Source organism: Schistocerca piceifrons, chromosome 5 (genome assembly GCF_021461385.2).
Source record: "Schistocerca piceifrons isolate TAMUIC-IGC-003096 chromosome 5, iqSchPice1.1, whole genome shotgun sequence".
Lineage (NCBI taxonomy): Eukaryota > Metazoa > Arthropoda > Insecta > Orthoptera > Acrididae > Schistocerca > Schistocerca piceifrons.
Genome location: NC_060142.1, coordinates 135,228,711 through 135,242,748, shown reverse-complemented (window position 1 = coordinate 135,242,748; position 14,038 = coordinate 135,228,711). Strand labels below are relative to the sequence as shown.

The window sequence follows — 14,038 nt, the reverse complement described above, 5'->3', positions numbered from 1 at the left end:
GAGGTGTATTTTGTAAGAAATCGATGTGCACATCAGAGAGAGAGAGAGAGAGAGAGAGAGAGAGAGAGAGAGGGAGAGGGAAAGCGAGCGAGTTACGTTACTGTTGCACAATCTTTGGTATTGTCGTGGCAAAATTTTTGCTTCTGCGTAGTCTGATACATTCTTAGTTGAAATGTGGCAGGTGATGGCTGTACAGTATTCAGTGCTCTGTTGACTTGTGATTGTTAGATGAAGAAAAATTTATTATAAAGGACAGCAAGGATGAATATGGTGTACACTACTGGCCATTAAAATTGCTACACCACGAAGATGACGTACTACAGACGCGAAATTTAACCGACAGGAAGAAGATGCTGTGATGTCCAAATGATTAGCTTTTCAGAGCAAGGTTGGCGCCAGTGGGGACATCTACAACGTGCTGACATGAGGAAAGTTTCCAACCGATTTCTCATACACAAACAGCACAAGACCGCCGTTGCCCGGTAATACGTTGTTGTGATGCCTCGTGTGAGGAGGGGAAATGCGTACCATCACGTTTCCGACTTTGATAAAGGTCGGATTGTAGCCTGTCGCGATTTCGCGCATTGCTGCTAGCGTTGGTCGAGACCCAATCATTGTTAGCAGAATATGGAATCGGTGGGCTCAGGAGGGTAATACGGAACGCCGTGCTGGATCCCAACGGCCTCGTATCACTAGCAGTCGTGATCACAGCCATCTTATCCGCATGGCTGTAACGGATCGTGCAGCCACGTCTTGATCCCTGAGTCAACAGATGGGGACGTTTGCAAGACAACAACCATCTACACGAACAGTTCGACGACATTTGTAGCAGCATGGACTATCAACTCGGAGACCACGGCTGCGGTTACCCTTGACGCTGCATCACAGACAGGTGCGCCTGCGATGGTGTAGGCCTACTCAACGACGAACCTGGGTGCACGAATGGCAATACGTCATTTTTTCGTATGAATCCAGGTTCTGTTTACAGCATCATGATGGTCGCATCCGTGTTCGGCGACATCGCGGTGAACGCACATTGGAAGCGTGTATTCGTCATCGCCATACTGGCGTATCACCCGGCTTGATGATATGGGGTGCCATTGGTTACACGTCTCGATCACCTCTTGTTCGCATTGACGGCACTTTGAACAGTAGACGTAACATTTCAGATGTGTTACGACCCGCGGCTCTACCCTTCATTAGATCCCTGTGAAACCAGCCGGCCCGAGTGGCCGAGCAGTTCTCGGTGCTACAAGTGATCACCACCACATTCAAATTCAGAGATAAAATCGAACGGCGTTAACATCAATCCCGCTAAAAAATGTTAGTACGGCATGCCTACCACTTTTTGAGTACATAGAGGTGCAGTTGATTGTAATTCCCTTTATACTGCAAAAGTAATACTTTTTTCTGTGTACACCCTTTGGTTTTATTATGAGAAGATGCAGGAGTGACACGAGCGGGCGGTCTGTTTATATCAGGCATTACAAAAACATGATCAGTGTACTGATTTTCTCTCTTTTGTTGATGTTTTTCTTCGTGAGGAAAATGCACCACCATCTTCTTTCGTCACGAGCCGCCACTGCCAGAAGGTGTGGAACATCATACTGATAAGTGGACTCATACTGGCGAGGTCTTTGCAAATTTTATTCGATTCTGTAATCACATACCATCTCTACCGGAAAGGTCTCATTTTGATTTTTCCTCCCCTTCTCGTGTTTCACTTTATTTTTTATTAGTAGGTGTATGAATGAGATTCACGCTGCACAATCGATGAATTCAGCATGGAATATGATGATTTCATCGACCGTGGACTATCATTACATGTTAAACCCCAGTTACTATTGAGCAGAGGTAGATGTTTCTTCCATTTCACATGAAAAAAATAATCTCGAAATGCTATTTGTATTTCATATGCAACACTGTACAATCTGAAAGCATTAACCGTGAAGTGTTATACGAGCACATTCGACGTTGCAGCAACCGTCAAATTACGTGCCATAGTCAATTAATTTCGGAACGTCAAAATAATTATTATGAATAACAAGAGGAGATCTGTTCCTTACAGAACTATAAAGAGAAGCTGCAAGACGTAAAAATATTCTTTTTTACAAAGTCATGTCTTACACATCGATGGAGAAACAATTCTGAAAGGTTAAATAATGCTGAATGACTAACTATGGTTTTTTATTTTTTTATACAAAAAATACTATACCCATAAACAAACTTTAAAAATGAATTAAGAATCCTTCCTTTATTTAAATATTTTTTTAGAGAATCGTAGCATATAACAGATTCGGAAGAAAGTTGCCACACCTGAGTGACACAATACCGTACACTATTACTTATTATTGCAGAATTCATAAAAAATAAATTACCGCCATCAGAACCTTCTCCGTCATTTTGTATAGGTGCGTCATACAGGCTGCCTGATATTGGTTCCATCTGAACATTTCCTTACGTGTCAGTGTAAGTTCAGTGCCCTTCATACTAACAGCTCATACAATTTGCTCCTGCGTAAAAGCGGACTTTTGAATAACCGTGCTCAGTTGTACGTGAAGCAAATAGGAAGCAACGATTCAATAGAAGGATACTGTAACAGCGCCTTTTGTAGCCCATATTGAAATATTTCGTCAGTTTCGGCGTTACGTTAACTTGGAGAGCAGAGAATATCGACTGTACAGGGAAGAAGGGCCACGCTCCTTTGACTCGCCTTAGAGCTTCACAGAAATGCTGGGAAATCTGAAGACACAGCCGCTTTGAAGAAATGCAGCTCATATGCCCGTCAAACCTTCTTGATTTCCCTAAACATCTCTCTCTCGAGTCCCAAGAAGTAGTCCAAATAATATCAGGTAGCACAGATTAATTCCTAGTATGCTTCTCCACGATAAACGTGGCGTAATAAATCATATCCTCCACCATGCATTTCACAGGGAATCTTCCAGTTATATAAGCAGCTACAAAAATCTGAGACCAGCATGTCTATAGCGAATTATTTTCCAAATCTACTTGCTGCGTATATTGGACGATTTGTCTCGACGGACTGTGTACTTATGTTAGTTTTGCGTTTCTTCTTCTTATTACGACAAGCCGGAAAAAGAGAAGACGTAGCTTTGAGACTTTTATGTAAACTGCTCTGACGTAGTACATGGAACGGCTTCAATTTTAAGAACGAGGTAATTCAGTATCAACCCTTCAGCAAGTGCTTCTAGAGGTGAATCGTTGGAGATATTAATGGGTTTCCTTGGTTTAAAATACTCAGGAGGCAGACACGATCGCCGCATACATGGATGAGCCAAAACATTATGACCATATACTTAATAGCTTGTCCGCCCATCTTTGGAATGAAATACATCACTGATTCTGTGTATCAGGCATCCATCAGTTTGTTGATAGATTTGTGGTGGTATGTGCCATTATATGTCTACGCACAGGTCATATAATTCGCATAGAAAACGGGCAGCTGATTTGCGTATGCGGTGATGGCGCCGGATAGCGACCAGATGGGTTCCATCAACACCGACTCAATGGAAGGCCCCGGCGCTTGTTGGTGACGTCACGTCAGCTAGGCACGGCGAACGCCAGGTCTGTTGCAGGCAGAAACGCCTGGGCGTGCTTATCACTATAAATCTCTTATTTTTGGACAAAATGTTTGGTATTGTTTTGGATTCTGCAGTCTTATTTAGATGAAAGATTTTCTTACTATCGTAAAGCTACAAATGAAGATCATGGTTCTGTATTTCTGAATCCTGTCGAAACAAACGTAGATCAATATGAGAAAACGCTTTGCCCCATTGTAAGCTTCGGAAATTTTACATTCAAGTAACTGTATTTACTTGATCCATTTTGTTATCGAAACTTTCCCCAACCCCCTTACAGTGAACTCGTTTCTTTTATTTATTTATTTTCGTTTGACATCGTCACTGGGTATGTGAACTAATTTACATGTGTAAATGTCCAACTGTTGCCAGTCATTAGATTACAGTCGTTTTCAACGAAAGTAATTCTAAACAGGAAACAAAATAGGTTCATACATCTAAAATACTGCTGAGCTTAAACTTTTTTAAACATGCACATTGGAAAAGATAAATATTCCCCTCCTGCAACTGAAAGGAGAAACTTTATAAGATAGAAAAATTTTATTTGATAAAACAAGTATCTCTCTTTTGCCACTTCTTCTGTCCCCCCACCCCCTCCCCAACGTGTACAATCGCAAGATATTTCATTAACATTCAGTGCTCCTCACCCCATAGTCAACCAAGATACCTAAAGAAGAGCACCAATATGTTCACAGTTTCTTGTAAAAGCAACCCAGTACAAACGTAACTTCCTCAGATTTACAAATAAGGTAAAGAAGCACGAATTCTGTTGCTGCTGGACCATGAAGTTGTTTTTGTATGTCAATCCTTAAAACAGGTGGAAGTTTAAGTTCAGGAGTACACTATTTGTTAAGAAGTGTAATGAATTGCACAATTAGTTGAGTGCAGAAATCTCTCAGAACAATGTGTGTTGGTCAAATACCGCCAATAGTTTCACATTTTCCTGTGTCAGAGAGGGAGACACCACCGTTATGAGTATAACTGCAACAGACCTGGCGTTCGCCGTGCCTAGCTGACGTGACGTCACGAACAAGCGCCGAGGCCTTCCTTTGAGTCGGTGTTGGTTCCATACGATTTACATCAGGTGAATTTAGTCACCGACACATCAGCGTGAGTTCACTACAATGCTCCTCAAACCACTATGGTGCGGTTCTGGCTCCGAGACACGGACAACTATACTGCTGAAAGACGACATCGCCATCAGAAAGGACATCAAGCATGATGGGATGCAGGTGGTTCGCAGCTGTCACCGTGCCTTCGATTACTATCCCAGGTCCCACGAAAGCGCAGGAGAATGTTTCCCATAGCGCAATACTGTTCCCACCAGCCTGCGTCCGTGGCACGCTGCACATGTGGAGCTGCTGTTCACCTCGATGCTGGCGTTTGTGTAGACGACCATCGACATATTGTAGCGAAAATGTGATTCACCCGGCGAGCCGACACGTTTCCGTTGATCGGCGGTCGCATTCCAATGGTCTTGTGCCCACTGCAGTCATCACTGACGACATCGTTGGGTCAACATGTGAACACGTAGCGGTGGTCTGTTGCGGAGCTCCACATTCAACAATGCACGATGAGCGGTTTGCTCTGAAACACTTGGGAGTGCACCGTCATTGTGCTCTTTCGGCAGAGATGCCATGCTCACCATCTATCCCACTTTACAGAGCAGACAAGCCTCCGAAAGTTACCTTTTGTGTAGAGTCGTGGACGTCCAACCATTTAGCGCCTAGTGGTAGTTTCACTGTCCTACCTCTTCCCGTAGACGCTCACGACAGTAGCACGTGAACATGCGACCAGATTCGCCGTTTTAGAGATTGTCATTCACAGGCTCTGTATAATAACACTCTGTTCTTTGTCAAAGTAGCTTATCTCAGTGGATTTTTCCATTTGCAGCCCATATCTTCGTTAGGGTGGTCGCTCGTCCGTTTCTGCTGCGCTTACATTCTTTTGTTACTACGTCACGAGCCCGTAACGCCACCAGGCGGCAGTGGACAGTGGACAATGTGGACAGTGGACAGTGGACAATGTTTTGGCTTATGAGTGTATGTTGGTACCGTTCCTCGTACTTTCGCAGGCAGCGTATCGGTTTTAGCCAAACTGGAGTCCATATAACTAGAAATATTGTTGTGTCAGAGGCGTTTGAATATGGAGCTGTGCGTAGACATAAACTGAAATCCTCCAACACAACGGTAGTGCAACGACTGGCAATCATGGCAGCTATCTTTACAACTAACAAAAAAAAATTCCGCAGTGAATAGTAATACGGCCCCAAAATTACACCAAGTTGACCTGTGTAAATACAATTTGTGTCCAGAAGCACGGTGGTTGTGTTAAAGGAAGACGGTGATAACTTTTCTTCCAGAGTCTCACACACTGAGGTACAGTAATATTTGTAAAGGCTTTAAGCTGCTTGTATGCCACAGCTATCACTGTGAATTTTTATGTAGAGAGCGGTCTGGACGTTTCATTTGCTGCCGTAAACAGATCAGAAATAGTGTAACTGACACTGAATTTTGTATTACGAGGTCTTTGATCTGATCATGGCAGAAGCCGAACCGTCGTAATAGGTGAAAATATATTAAGCGAACTAGAAGGTCGTTGAATATTTTTTGACAGCGCAGCTACTTGTCATAGGGAACTGAATTGCAACGATTACTATATTAGTATTTGAAAAAGACTCCTATGTAGTTGTAATACTTAACAAAGTGGTCCTTTGTTTCATTTCAAAGGGAGTCCTTTCTCTTCACTCTTGTGACTTTCACTATACTTCTACGCAGTTCACGAACATTATTTACCACTGAAAAGTTTCACTGTATTATTTCCATTAATTCTATAACCCACTTAGTCAAAATTCGTAAATAATTTCAATGCTTAGCTAGAAGTTTTCAGCAGTAGGACACCTCTAATTCGTGCATGAATTCCGACACTACATCACTTTATCTTTCATGGCATAAAATTCCACGACCTCATCAACGTATCAAATTATGTTCAAGGCCCTATGATGTGGCCTTTGGATTTTGTGCATGACATTTTTCCAAAACTTCTTCAAGTATAAAACTCATTCTTTTTACATTAAAGAGAACATAAAACGGAAATATAAGCTAATTTTATTATCATAAGACATAAAATTTGTATTACATCCCGAACTAATAATGTTTTCGATGACCGCAGTTAAGGCGCTCGTCATGTTAAATTTATTTTCCTTTTCTCCCTTCCGGTTTGGCCACAAGGGACATAATGGCAGTTACTTCTTATTTGTCCTTTTATTTTCTTTTATCCGAATATTCTGGCATCTTTTCACGTCTCTTTTCTTTCTTCAGAGCATTTCGAGTATGTTGGCCTACTACTGTTGCCTTGTAATCCTTCTACATTTAACACTTTACTTCTGAAAATATATCTTTTTGATGCAGCTTCTTCCACTTTTATACTCCAATATTTTCAACAACTCAGATCCAGATTGTTTATGATTTCCTTCCCCAGTGAGAGCACTTGAAATTCAGTCCAGTCAGTCTGTTTGCATTCTTCCCTCACGAAGCACAAACAAATGATCTTATTTTTCTTGTTGTTAGTATAATTTTTTATACGATTACATATATTGAATTACTGCTTCTTAATTTCAAGGCTTACTTCCATCTCATTAGACTTATATTTCTTATAATATTTCTAGTCAGTCTAATTTAAAGTTTAGTGTTGGACACCACTTCCTTAGAGACATTCTGATTTCACTACCATGTTGTCATGCATTATTTTTGAACAATTTGATATGTTTTATTATAATTTTTTTAATTTCCATATTCCTCGTCCATTATGTGCATTCTTTCAGTCATGACAGATTTTTGTAACCAATTAACTAGATTATCTTTCATCGATACGTGAACTTATTGTCATTTTCTATATGACCATAGTCTATCCACATACAATTAGCTTTCTTCATACTGCTAGCCACAAATATGGCCTTCTCTGTAGAGATTCCTAAACGCGCTTTATAGGCTGTGTGTTCTAAGAGACTATCTGTATTTCTGCATCTACTACATTTTCAGATAGTACAGCAAAACTTCCTGCAAACCCTGGGCAGTTTAGATCAATAAAGTGTTTTTTCTTCCCAGTTTTATTGATGATACTTGATATTCTTTCAGTTTTTCTAATACACAGTTGAAGATGTCTGGAAGCCATCACCTTGCCTTACATCTGTATCTGTAACGTACGCACGAACCCGGTAGTAGTTTGCAACTGGTAAATATGTATGGAAACAATCTGTCGCCCCCTTTTTTCTCTATGTTCTCGTGCCCTCTCTCTTTGTCCATCTCGCCCTTTCACCCTCTCTCTGTGCGTCACCCCTTGCCTCTCTGTCCTTCTACTCCTCCCCCATCTCAATGGCCATTCCCCCTATTCCCTCCCCCCCCCCCCACCACCACCACCACCACCCATCGGTCATGTTACTCCTCTGTCTGATCTTGAGCCTTGTTTATTGTTACTACGACGGAACCTTGATTGAGAGCTGAAGTCACTTAAAATGAGTGAATAAATCGATACGTATCGTTGTTATACGGGGTATGAGGCAGACTTCTCCAGCTGTTGGATCTGTGAGGATAATATCTTCGATGACAGTATTTCAGATAGTTTTAATTTGTGGATGGGTACGATTGAGATTCCGTAATAGTATTCTAATCATAGGTCAATAAACCATAAAATTCCTCTCTTCTGTTTTCTGAAAACCACCAGCAAGAAAGAAGCAGAACAGTACTTTGTTGTGTATGCAATTTTTGTTTGAAAATATATCTGAGGAGAGAGAATATCTATTGGAGAAAAAAATCTGTCTAATGGTTTACGAGCTCTAGGATCGAATTTGAAATTAAATACGATAAAGAAATCGAAACCGTACATTTTTCACTGCACTGCAAAACATTTTCTTTCCCGCAGTTGGTTTTAAAAGTGAAACGTCCCCTTAGAAAAATTATGAATGACTGTGCTGGTAAACCTCTACGTTATTTGATTTCCCAACAGCGGAGCAAAACTGAACTTACTCATACATTTCTCCCTTTACTTATTCTGATCAACACTAAACTGACACACAATATTTTTAGCGCAACGCAATCTGACTTTCAATAATCTCTAGAAAAGAATGGCCCTGACCAACAATAACCCATACCTTTCATGAATCACTTACCTCAAAAAAATCTTCGTTACTCAAACTAATGCAATACAGCGTGCGCCAATACTACCAGCTAAATAAAAGATTCTAACTACTGAAGGCAGTAACTACTGATGGGCATAGTTAGCAACTGAAAGATTTTGATGGAGAACAAACAATTTATTTACCTTAATAGTGTTCAAAAGTCATTATATGTATATCAGTTCATGACATCCAGTTTAACAAATTTCCTTTTTCTGACGGACACACGTCCAGATCGTCCGTTCTCAAAACTCTGCCATCTCTCTCCACAACCACCACTGCTGGCGGCTCACCTCCAACTGCGCAACGCTACGCGCTGTTCACATCCAGCTGCCCAACAGTACAATAGCAAATATTCCAACAATGCAAATCAGCCAGAGACTGCACACAGCACAGTCAGTGATTTTCATACAGAGCGCTACGTGGCGTTACCAATATAAAAACCTAAACAGCCTACTTACAAAAGATAACATGTGCTTTGTCATTTAAAAACTATATTTCCTGTGTTCGTCCGAATGTTTGTATGAGTATCGCGTAAAAATTTGAGGTAAACCGGTGAAGAATTTTTAAAGATTTTTGGAAACTATATTAAACAACAACGTGTCCAGTTACATATGCGTAGTAATATTGGTGAAAAAATCGTTGACCTGTGACAAGTGACAGAATCAGAGTTCACGACTGACTCAAGCCGCCTCTGTAGATGAAATTGCTGACGCACGTCCTTGCTGTGGTTCTCGGCAACCTGGAGGTGGAAGAAATATTCACCTTCCCTGTCTGGGCGGCAGTGGGCTGCTCAAAGTTCTTCATCACCAGACTTTGCGCCAAGTTTCAGGATGAAGTTCCTACCCCCTCTGCGGTGCTTTAAGTGAGCATGTGACTGATGGTGGGATCCGTTCGTCGGACTGGGTCGTCAGTCTCGGTCACCCTATTGGTTGTACGCGAGGAGCCGCGTGCCGCCACAGGGTTTCATCCTCTCCCTTCGCTTATCTTTACATGACAGCTCGCTATACGCGCAACGATTACCGTCACCTACACTGAACAGATACACTTAAGACACAACTGTTATAAATCACGGGGAAAGGGTCCACTGAACGATGAGGAGGGAAACCGTTTCCGATTAGGTGGGCGTCCTTCGGGGTCTCCCGGTCAGTAACACCACAAGTCTGTCTAGCACATTCACATGCATACTAACTGCACCTGTCGGGGAACCGTGGCGCTCAGAATGTACGTGGGGAACTTTGGGCCCCGATGTACTCATGCGCTCCTTCTTCTTGCAGGACTCTTCACGGGCCCGCTGCTCAAGAAGTACACGATGCGTCAGGTGGCCATAGCTGGCGGAGTCTTGGTGTCTGCGGGGCTCATCCTCACCAGCTTCGCCAATTCCCTCTGGCACATGATCGTCACCTACAGTATTATTGCAGGTAAGTCTAATTTTAACGCAGAGCGCTACCTGACGTTGTTGTTGTGGTCTTCAGTCCTGAGACTGGTTTGATGCAGCCCTCCTTGCTACTCTATCCTGTGCAAGCTTCTTCATCTCCCAGTACCTACTGCAACCTACATCCTTCTGAATCTGCTTAGTGTATTGATCTCTTGGTCTCCCTCTACGATTTTTACCCTCCACGCTGCCCTCCAATACTAAATTGGTGATCCCTTGATGCCTCAGAACATGTCCTGCCAACCGATCCCTTCTTCTGGTCAAGTTGTGCCACAAACTTCTCTTCTCCCCAATCCTATTCAGTACCTCCTCATTAGTTATGTGATCTATCCATCTAATCTTCAGCATTCTTCTGTAGCACCACATTTCGAAAGCTTCTATTCTCTTCTTGTCCAAACTATTTACCGTCCATGTTTCAATTCCATACATGGCTACACTCCATACAAATACTTTCAGAAATGACTTCCTGACACTTAAATCTATACTCGATGTTAACAAATTTCTCTTCTTCAGAAACGCTTTCCTTGTCATTGCCAGTCTACATTTTATATCCTCTCTACTTCGACCATCATCAGTTATTTTGCTCCCCAAATAGCAAAACTCCTTTACTACTTTAAGTGTCTCATTTCCTAATCAAATACCCTCAGCATCACCCGACTTAATTCGACTACATTCCATTATCCTCCTTTTGGTTTTGTTGATGTTCATCTTATATCCTCCCTTCAAGACACCATCCATTCCGTTCAACTGCTCTTCCAAGTCCTTTGCTGTCTCTGACAGAATTACAATGTCATCGGCGAACCTCAAAGTTTTTATTTCTTCTCCCTGGATTTTAATACCTACTCCAAATTTTGCTTTTGTTTCCTTTACTGCTTGCTCAATATACAGATTGAATAACATCGGGGAGAGGCTACAACCCTGTCTTACTCCCTTCCCAACCACTGCTTCCCTTTCATGTCCCTCGACTCTTATAACTGCCATCTGCTTTCTGTACAAATTGTAAATAGCCTTTCGCTCCCTGTATTTTACCCCTGCCACCTTTAGAAATTGAAAGAGAGTATTCCAGTCAACACTGTCAAAAGCTTTCTCTAAGTCTACAAATGCTAGAAATGTAGGTTTTCCTTTCCTTAATCTTTCTTCTAAGATAAGTCGTAAGGTCAGTATTGCCTCACGTGTTCCAGTATTTCTACGGAATCCAAACTGATCTTCCCCGAGGTCGGCTTCTACTACTTTTTCCATTCGTCTGTAAAGAATTCGTGTTAGTATTTTGCAGCTGTGGCTTATTAAACTGATTGTTCGGTAATTCTCACATCTGTCAACACCTGCTGTCTTTGGGATTGGAATTGTTATATTCTTTTTGAAATCTGAGGGTATTTCGCCTGTTTCATACATCGTACTCACCAGATGGTAGAGTTACCCACATAAAAACCAAAACAGCCTATTTACACGTTGTTTTATCAAACAAAGGCGTGGCAAAAGTCATCGGATACCTCTAAACATCAGGCAGGACCTCTTTTTTCCCAGCCTAGTGTAGCAACTCGACGTGGCATGCACTGAGCAAGTCCTCGGAAATCCCCTGAACAAATAATGAGGTTTGATACGATATTGTGAGGTATCCCGTGACTTAGCGTATATTGGCTTTACTTGGGTTCTTGTTGAAGCGTTATAATTATTTCAAAATAAAACTCACTACCAATGTTTCGCCAACGAAACAGATTTCATAAAGCTACAATAAAATAGGAACGTCCATACAAGAAAATAACGCACAGATTTCGTAACGCTATAATAAATTAGGAGGATCTACAAAGTGACCATAGAACGAGGAACGTACGACATCTGAATTAAATGTTCGGGGAGTGCAGGGATAAAGCTCGTTTACGTACATATAGTGGATATTTTCGGCAGGCTACAATCTAACAGTACTGACAGTAACAACTTTTCCAATACCCCTACTCTGTACGGTTTTACATAGAACAGCTACAAACGCAGAACAGCTACTGCCGTACGTACCCCTAGGAGCACCCCTTGCTTTTGCAGTGTTCCTAAATTTTCCTTCAATATGACTGTTCATTACCACAACTCTGCCTCAGTACACTTTTACCTTAGCATATTGGTGCAGACCAGGATCGCAAATTTGCCATCACCCTGTGCCCTCGTTTCATCTTGATTTATCTGACGTTCACAACTTCTAATCGCAAAGAAATCATCGGACATACCAGTCACTGGGCTTGTTACTTTCATTTCTAGAGTGGAGAGTTCGGAGCAGTGGTGCAGTTGAAACCTGAAAAAGACTGCAAGCGGATGGCGAACGATGTGCCACGTCGGCTTAGAAGCCCACTTTTCATGTCACGAAAGGTAAGCGTGTTGTTTCCGGGTAGTATCACAGCATGTCAATGCGCCGAGCGTATTACCTCGGCACTCGTCTTAGCTATTGCCGTCGTTTTTAGATTTTTGTGGAATAATACGCACCTGGCTAGCGACCTGTGCGCCCCCTGTTGTCCAAGCATGGCAGGTACCGATCTGCTCCATACAGTTACATCTGCGCTTATATTCCAGAAGCTAAGCGCTGTCTAAAGCAAACAGTACTTGTACGACTGCAGCTTCCCCCTTCCCTGTTGCATTCGCAAAAGGCGTGACGTTGACCAGCAGTCGTCTAAGCGAACAACAATGGATCTTTCTGCCTATTTATGCGCAAAGCATTGTAGTTGTTTATGTTGGAGGTCAACTGTGAGTCCTGTGCGAATTGTCGACCCTACAGAGATCTCATAGTATTTCATTATGACTTTTTTTTTTCACGTTGTTGCTCCCCTGCGCAGAACACCGTGTTCTGCGAAGAACATCAAGAACCCAGAATGCATCGCTGAGTCTGCAGCGGAGTATGTGCGCAGTCCACCGCACAATGAAGGATTCAGTAAGGAAACGGCGCCTTAGGCTGTGTCTAAGGCATTTCTCCTCAATTTCTTTCTTCTCCCACTATGTAAGCATAAGAGCTTCTGGAAATTTTGGAAAGTAGGAGAGATGTACAAGCAGAAGTAAAGCTGTGAAGGCGAATCATGAGTTCGGCGGCGACAGCGTTGCCTACGAAACTAAACGTTCCCAGTTATCTACCTCAAGCAACTTAAAACATTATGAAAATAACTATTCATCAGTTCATTTATTCAGGGTCTAATAAAACGATACCAACATCGATGGACAGTGTGTGGAGCAGCTCATCTGTTACCGTCATTCGTATAAGACTAGTTACGAGTTCGGTACAAGTTGAGAGTTCAGCGCACATCACGAACTTCCGATTAACAGTCTTTACACAAAGAATGAACATTGTGAAAGACTGCAAATCCGTGAATAAGGCCCACGTCCGTCACACCACAAGGAGAAATTCAGCCACAGCCAAATACGAAACGTACTCCGAGCTCACAGTTAAGGTAGTCAACAAGAGGGCATCCGGCGGGTTGGTTGTAAGTATGTAGATTGGAAAGGGCACTGGCTTGTCTTCGCTGCGTAGGCAGCTTTACCCCGCTTTGGAAGCTATGGGGTCACGCCATGTGATTTGGAGGGGGGGGGGCAGAAGAGGTGAAGAGGCGGGGGGGGGGGGGAGGAGAGCTAGTCTCCTGCCCGTTGCAGTGTGATCCTAAAGCACACTCCATTGACATAAGGCAGAAAAACCATTCAGTGTTTCTTCTGGCTGTTCTTGAGGTTTACTGAGTTCTTTGAAATTCATTGCGAATCTGGCAGAATGTAGCTCTAAATTTTCTTCTTTGCTGCAAAATAAGGAAACGAACTTTTGCTCATGGTCTTTCGGTAGCGTTCTTGCTTCCCGCGCACGGGGATCCG

General features: G+C 42.4%; 1 protein-coding gene across 1 annotated transcript in view; it reads left to right on the top strand.

Annotated features, from left to right (window-relative positions):
- Positions 1–14,038, top strand: part of LOC124798059 (monocarboxylate transporter 12-like) — a 209,173-nt gene that overhangs the window by 151,988 nt on the left and 43,147 nt on the right. Inside the window, exon 4 of the mRNA XM_047261288.1 lies at positions 10,050–10,193. Within this exon, the coding sequence (XP_047117244.1) occupies positions 10,050–10,193 (144 nt within the window). The remainder of the gene's footprint in view (positions 1–10,049; positions 10,194–14,038) is intronic.